Genomic DNA, 6,983 nt, shown 5'->3' with positions numbered 1-6,983 from the left:
TTTTATTTACATTACGCAGATTAATTAAAGTAATCAGATTAATAAGCACTGACTCAATAGTCTCTCCTAAACCTACTTTCTTTCATTCTACTGGCAATAGCTATTGCCAGTAGCTAATTCTACTGGCAATAGAATTAGCTACATCGCCCAACATTTAGTTTGAACCACTGAAAAAGACAAAGATGCCTCCATGTTTTTAATATTATTTATGTCAAACTCTGACTCTTCTGATGTGAAGGTCATTTGAGGAAACAGGTAACATTCTTCAGATCTGTCAGTGTTTAATTTTGGAGAACCAAAACTGTAAACCGTAGTCAAACCTCCTGATTGTAACAAAACCTTCCATGTGATTTTTTGCTGCTGTAGCTCATCTGCTTCAACATCTAGTCCATTCTGAGACGATGTTCTGCACAAATTTGACATGAGCTGCTGTTCTTTTTTTAAATCTAAAACCAATCTGTGCACTTTCTTCTAACCTCGTTGAGGTATTTTTATCCACAGCTGCTGTTCTCTTATTTGAACTCATTCTCTCTAAACACAGAGGAAACTGTGCATGAAAACCTCAATAGTTTTTGAAATACTCGTTCCAGTCAGTCTGGAATCAAGAAGCCGTGTCTAAGGTCGCTTAAAATAACTCTTCCTTATTCTGATGCCGACTTTCAACTTTATCAGTTCACCTTAAATACACCCAGGTCACTGTTTCATACAGAGCTGCTGCCATGTTATTGAATGACTCTTCAGTAGGTAAATAGCAGAAACTAAACGTCATGAGTCAAGTATTTTAGGTACTTTCCAGCTCTTCACTCAGTTTTTGTTTCATTTTCGTTGTTTGTCGAAAGCCTGAACCCAACATTGTTTTCTTTAGTGACACCTAAATTTCCCTAAACTCGCATTTTGACCTTTCTCCCTGTCATGGGACACCAAGCATAAGTAAAACATTTGTATCTCGTTCTTTTTCTTTCTGTTGTCCTCACTGTTAGAGAGGACAGGGTTGTAAATCTCTTAGCATTTGAAATCTCTATCAGTGTGTGTCATTGCAGTTTAGTGCATTTTAGATTTGTGAAAGAGATATTATTGAATATGATATTCTTGACAGACTCTTCTTGAAACACTAATGTAAAAAAAGAAGAGAAAAGAAAGAACAATAGATGTTTATCTCTGTTTTGTTAACAACATGCATCCATCCTTCCATTTTCTTTACACCCTTGTCCCTCAGTGGGTCAGGAGGGTTGCTGCTGCTTATCTCCAGCTAACGTTCCAGGCGAGAGGCGGGGTACACCCTGGACAGGTCGCCAGTCTGTCGCAGTTTCTTAACAACATCCATCCATCCATTTTCTGAACACCCTTGTCCCTCAGTGGGGTCGGGAGGGGCGCTGGTGCCTATCTCCAGCTAACGTTCCGGGCGAGAGGCAGGGTACATCCTGGACAGGTTGCCAGTCTGTCGCAGGGCAACACAGACACACAACCATGCGCACACACACACACACCTAGGGGCAATTTAGACAGACCAATTAACCTAACAGTCATGTTTTTGGGACTGTGGGAGGAAACCAGAGTACCCGGGGAAAACCCACGCATGCACAGGGAGAACATGCAAACTCCATGCAGAAAGACCGGGGCCGGGAATCGAACCCAGAACCTTCTTGCTGCACGGCAACAGCTCTACCAACTGAGCCACTGTGCAGCCTTCTTAACAACAGATTTTGACAATTTCTTTATGGAAGAAAAAATTGTCTGGTCACTAGTCCCCCTGAAATCCCAACATCTCCAAAACTTGCAGCTATCATAACTGATTTAAGAGAATTGATATTAGATTAGTTTTAAATTGTGAACATTCATAACTTTATGCAGTGTTATCAGCTGAATGAAAAGTTCTAGTAGTTGCAAAGTGAAAGAGAAAGCTGCTGTTTTCTGACTCCCTCTCTCTGTGGTCATGGGAGTGCCTCTTACTGTCTGTTTATTTCAGCGGTGGCTCAGTGAAGAAGAGCCGTATCAGTGGAATCGTTAGTGATTCAGGATGAAGGAAGGTAAGGCCTCCATGCTCAGCTGCCAATATTTATTTGTTTAAATGTCTTTTATTAATGTTGTTCCATAACAAATCGTCCCACAGACATGAAGTATTACGGGTTGAGAAACCAAGGAGCAACATGTTACCTGAACAGCATTCTGCAGGCTCTGTTCATGACCAGAGAGTTCAGAGAGGCTGTTAAAAGGTTAGTGAGTAAATCATGAAGCACGTTTTGTGTTGGAAGAAATATTCAGTGTTTTTTTTTGTTTGTTTTCAATATGTATAGTTTGTATCTCTGACAATGTCCTATAAACAGTTGTTCAAAACACCATAAAGACGACATCAATGTTGGACTCCATACTTTGTTTGAGAGTTTAAAGAAAAAAACATCAGAAACCACAGAAGTTACAAAGACACTGAGAATTGAAAAAGGTACGTAATCAGATGCATTTATCAACTGTTAGCTTGTTTCTGAATAAAAGGCGACACTTTCATAATGGGGATGTGTGACTGCATTAGCTTCAACTTAAATCTTGACAAGCGTTAGAAGAAACATGGATGAACATGAAATGTGAGCTAAAGCATTAAATGTAAACATAAAAATACATCATTTTATGTATCATTCTTTTTTCATTCTTCCAGTGTATGAACAGCAGGATGCTGGTCAGTACCTGGAGAAGATTTTATCTGATGTCAGTGATGAAGCGTCAAAGGTAAATTATTCATGAAATCACTTTGGGATCGTAAGGAGAGAAAATAAAAGTAAAAGCTGTTAGATTTTAAATCAAGTTGTATTTTCAGATATTCAGAGGAGATCTGGTTCACAGGACTGTTTGTGATCAATGTGGCTCACATACTGATGACGAAGTGCCATTTTTCTTTCTTTCTCTCCCTCTGATGGATTCCAGTAATGGAAACTACAGTGTGGTAAGAAACAACCTGCAAAATGGAAACCATTTTATGTGTCAGGCAAAACTCTGCTTATTAAAGTCATCTGGAATATAGTCAATGATTTTTAATTTTTACTTAGTAGAAAGTAAGTAAAAATTAGTGTTGGTAGAATGCTGGAAAGTACCTGGTGAAGGTTTGCGCAAGTAACACAAAGTGTGTTTCCAGGAGGACGGGATTCAGGAGTTTTTAAAGGATGTAGACTTTTGTGGAGAAGACCAGATGTACTGTGATAAGTGTAAATACAAACGTGACACTACTGTTGTAAGTAAAATGAAACCTATTTTGTTTAAGTGTGTGATTAAACAACAACAAAAAACAGCCAAACCTTTGAAATTATTTTGAAATGTATAAAAAAATGCACTGATTAGCTATTAGCTAAACACCCAAATAATGAAAGAGAAGCTAAAATATTTGTCAAGTTCTGAAGTTTAAATATATTTTACTAGAGTTTGCTAGCATAGCCTGTAAGATGTCATGACCTGTGTCAAATGTTTTGGATCCACAAGATTCTCATAATTTATTGACTTTTTGACCCTTTCCTCTTGAAAGAACTGTTCTTTTGAACCAGTTTTTTTACAGGCTGCCTTGCTCAAGGATTTGTGATGACCCCTCAAAAACACTGACTTTGTTATTCCTAACTAATTGGACAGGATAATTAGCCATCAGTTCTGTAAAGTGCAACAATAAGTACTGTAAATAAATATTGGTGATCCCTGCAGACCTGGAACAGGAAAGGCTTATTTTGAGTTAATGTTAGCCAGTAAAAAGGTTGTGTGTCTTTATATATGGTTAATGTAAATATAAGTTTTTAACTGTGTTAATAACTCTGTGTTTCATGCAGAAATATGAACTAAAGCGTCATCCGAAGATTTTGATTTTGCTGCTGAAGAGGTTTGAATACAACTATCACCGCATGTCGTACAGTAAAGACAGCCGTGCTGTGGATGTTTGTTACACCATCAACTTACCTGAGGTATATTCAGATTATTGTGATTGTTGTCCATTTTCTTTCCAGTTTCCAGATTAATGTGTGTTTTGTTGATCAGAACCAGACATATGAACTGTACGCCTTGGTGGAGCACTTTGGGTCTCTGACAGGTGGGCATTACACAGCAACAATCAAACCTGAGGATGAAGACAGATGGTACAAGTTCAATGACTCCAGTGTGACACTGGTGAGATGATTTTCCTACAACCATGGATGGTTTTGACATTAACAATCATCACATTATTGTTATAGCGCAGTGCAAGTTTGATATTGTTCCTTTTCATAACAGGTTGGTAACCAGACATCCCAGGAAAAGTTTGAGAGGTAAGTAATTGTCCTTCGTTTTGTTCTTATGTTTGTATTTACTGTCTATCATAACAGAAATTTATGTTCTTTATTAACCAGATCCCAAAGCTCCCATCTTTTGTTTTACAGGAAGAGAAGTGAGATGAAAACACACTTTACAATAATTTATATTTTGTTCAATTCGTCTTAAATTTCTAATATAAATTTCAGATACTAAAGAGGAAGACAAAGGAACAAAGGTAGAAGAAGACCAGAGAATACTGATTGACAATGACAAGAGTGAAAACGACAATACGGGGAAAATTACTTCAGACTGTGATAAAAATCACAATTGTTTTTATTCTTCTTCGTTAGCTATGTTACTTTTTGTATTTGCAGTTCTCTCCATGAAGGCCCTTGTCTTTGGTTTATTCTTTCTTTCAGTGTTTGCCTTCTTATTTTGGAAGAAGGCTAACTTTGGAAATGTATTAAGAAAGACAAAAGGTTGTCCTTTTATTCTGATCAACAAGATTTCCCTCTTATTATTCAGAATTAGGGGCGCTGCCAGGAATCTTGGGCACCCTGAGAAAAAATCAAGTTGGGCCCCCACCCCTGCGCAGCTGGTGTAACAATTTCTTGAGTCTATCTGATCCGTAAAAAGTGTCACAATTTTAAAGGCTTGCAACTGCTTTGCTTTCTTTGGTTCAGTACTGATAACTTGCACAGTGTTTACTGCTCATGAATTTCACATGAAACATTCCGCATACAGTATGCAAGTACGTTGCTTAATTTTTTCTATTAGTTTTAGATTTCTGAAATGTCTCTCCCCACGAGCAACGTGCAAAATATACATGAAGCAATCCAGACTTCTCAAAAAATTCTATGTAGTTGCATTTTATTTAAGCTGCAGTACATAACTTTAATAAAAAATATGTTTTCTCCATATTAGTTAATGTTGTCACCATGTTGTGTCAGTTTATGAGACAGATAATCTGTGAAAACAATCAATCTCCTCCATCTTCTTCCTAAACTACTGTTACTGGCTAAAGTAAATATTTGGAGTGTACTATTTTAGTGACTGAATTAGATTTAACATAAACTTAGAATGTATTTAAGTATATTGTAAATACATATTTAATATATTAGTAGTGTGATTATTACAGTATGCTGCAATTACACTTTTGGTTTGTTATAATTGCTAATGAAGTAACTTTTTAGTTACTTAATGTCTTTTATTATTCTGCTTTGCCACTTTCTACATTAATGCTTCATACACACATCAGGTACCAGAACACAGACGGATCAATTACAACACATTTTACAGGTGAAACTAATTACATTGTGCTTTCAGTATATTACCATTTTGGTAACGCTTTATTTGATAGGGTGTGCATAATAAGACTGACATGATACTGTCATAAACACACCTGTCATCCAACTTTTAAAGCAAATCCTCATTAAAATTGTCATTATTTACTGAATGACACTTCATTACACTGTTGGTATGTTCCTAGCAGGTGTTATGTCATGTTTATGACAGTATCATGTCAGTCTTATGCACACCCCATCAAATAAAGTCTTATCCACATTTTTTCAAGACCCAATATACTATAACAAAATTGTACAAATTGTCAATACATTAAAAGTTTACTGACAACATGCTTATGAAAATCAGCACAATAAAATAATAGGTACACTTTAGAGGACATGTGAAAAATGTTTCCACCAAGGACAGAGTATTGTTTTAATTCAGTGTCACAGTATTCCAGTATTACTGCAGACAAACTGACATTTCTCCTTCCTAAGAACAGTGAGGATCAACGACAGGACATTCCCATTCACAGGACCACTACACTTTACAGAAACCTACAAAAAAGAACAATAGAGCAATTAAACAGAGAAAGCATTTGTATTTTAAAGAGTACAGAAAAATGGCAAATTAAAAAATAATACTTACAATTTAAAGATGTTGTGGATTCGCTGTGTATGTGACATCATCAGAACTATCAAGGCTTTCTCTACTTTTAAGGTGATATTATGTGAGTAAAAATGGCGAATTTGAACAGCGTTCAAGAATTCAAGGCTTTTCTTCTTTTTATGGCATTTTTCAAAAAAGACGAAAGTCCACCATCTGGTCTGGAGTGTGAACTGGAGCTAATGCCGTTGGCTTATAGATCTTACATCATATATCTGAAAATGGATTGAGTACTTTGATAAACAACATTACATCATGATTATCATGTTTTTTATTCTTTGCAATTTTAACAAAAATAGTAAAAGATTATTAAGGTAAACATTTTAGGTGCTTAAAAAGTATGCCTAAAATTTACATGAAAAGTACTTTAAAGGTGCCTAAAAGACATACTTCTGCATGTATTAATTAGTTTTATTTTGTAATTAGGTTGCTGCGTGTTGCAGACTTCTGTGCAGGTCCCTCTTGAATATGAGATCTGGATCTGAACGGGGTTCACCTGGTTAAATAAAGAAAATTGAGGCATACTTTATTAGCCTAAAATGTACACTGAGATGTAATTTAAAACATAGTGAAATTAATAATTTAAAGTAGTGCTAAGTCCATTTTTAAAAATTCTATTTTGAGCATATATTTTACACAAATTATCTTTGACAGATATTTTAAATATCTTTTAAATGTACTTGAGCAAGTGTATATTTACACTTGGGCAAATACATATTTTGTTCACTTAAAGTATACTTTTATTTAATAAACTTATTAAAAGTGTATTTTGGAAC

At 35.8% G+C, this 6,983-nt stretch overlaps 1 protein-coding gene across 3 annotated transcripts; it reads left to right on the top strand.

The window, feature by feature from the left end:
• Positions 1 to 1,958: 1,958 nt before the first annotated feature.
• LOC103145991 (ubiquitin carboxyl-terminal hydrolase 64E-like) lies at positions 1,959 to 5,080 on the top strand. Of its 3 annotated transcripts, XM_007563686.2 has the most exons (11): positions 1,959 to 2,027; positions 2,111 to 2,213; positions 2,325 to 2,440; positions 2,651 to 2,721; positions 2,810 to 2,935; positions 3,125 to 3,220; positions 3,801 to 3,932; positions 4,006 to 4,134; positions 4,237 to 4,271; positions 4,353 to 4,390; positions 4,464 to 5,080. In XM_007563686.2, the coding sequence occupies exons 1-11, from the start codon at positions 2,018 to 2,020 to the stop codon at positions 4,859 to 4,861; spliced, it is 1,254 nt and encodes a 417-aa protein (XP_007563748.1). In that variant the 5' UTR covers positions 1,959 to 2,017; the 3' UTR covers positions 4,862 to 5,080. The 3 variants fall into 3 exon arrangements, with proteins under 3 accessions (XP_007563748.1, XP_007563749.1, XP_007563750.1); XM_007563687.2 differs by having other exon boundaries at positions 4,353 to 4,536; XM_007563688.1 differs by lacking the exons at positions 1,959 to 2,027; positions 2,111 to 2,213; positions 2,325 to 2,440 and having other exon boundaries at positions 2,655 to 2,721; positions 2,917 to 2,935.
• Positions 5,081 to 6,983: the final 1,903 nt, after the last annotated feature.

Source organism: Poecilia formosa, unplaced genomic scaffold (assembly GCF_000485575.1).
Source record: "Poecilia formosa unplaced genomic scaffold, Poecilia_formosa-5.1.2 Scaffold149, whole genome shotgun sequence".
Lineage (NCBI taxonomy): Eukaryota > Metazoa > Chordata > Actinopteri > Cyprinodontiformes > Poeciliidae > Poecilia > Poecilia formosa.
Note: the sequence above shows the minus strand (reverse complement) of the source record. Positions and strands in the feature narration are given on the sequence as shown.

Bases quoted from the DNA above. Each gene is read 5' to 3' on its own strand.
- LOC103145991 (XM_007563686.2), top strand. The intron at 2,722-2,809 runs GTAAATTATTCA...TTGTATTTTCAG, and splicing joins TCAGTGATGAAGCGTCAAAG to ATATTCAGAGGAGATCTGGT. The intron at 2,936-3,124 runs GTAAGAAACAAC...GTGTGTTTCCAG, and splicing joins GTAATGGAAACTACAGTGTG to GAGGACGGGATTCAGGAGTT.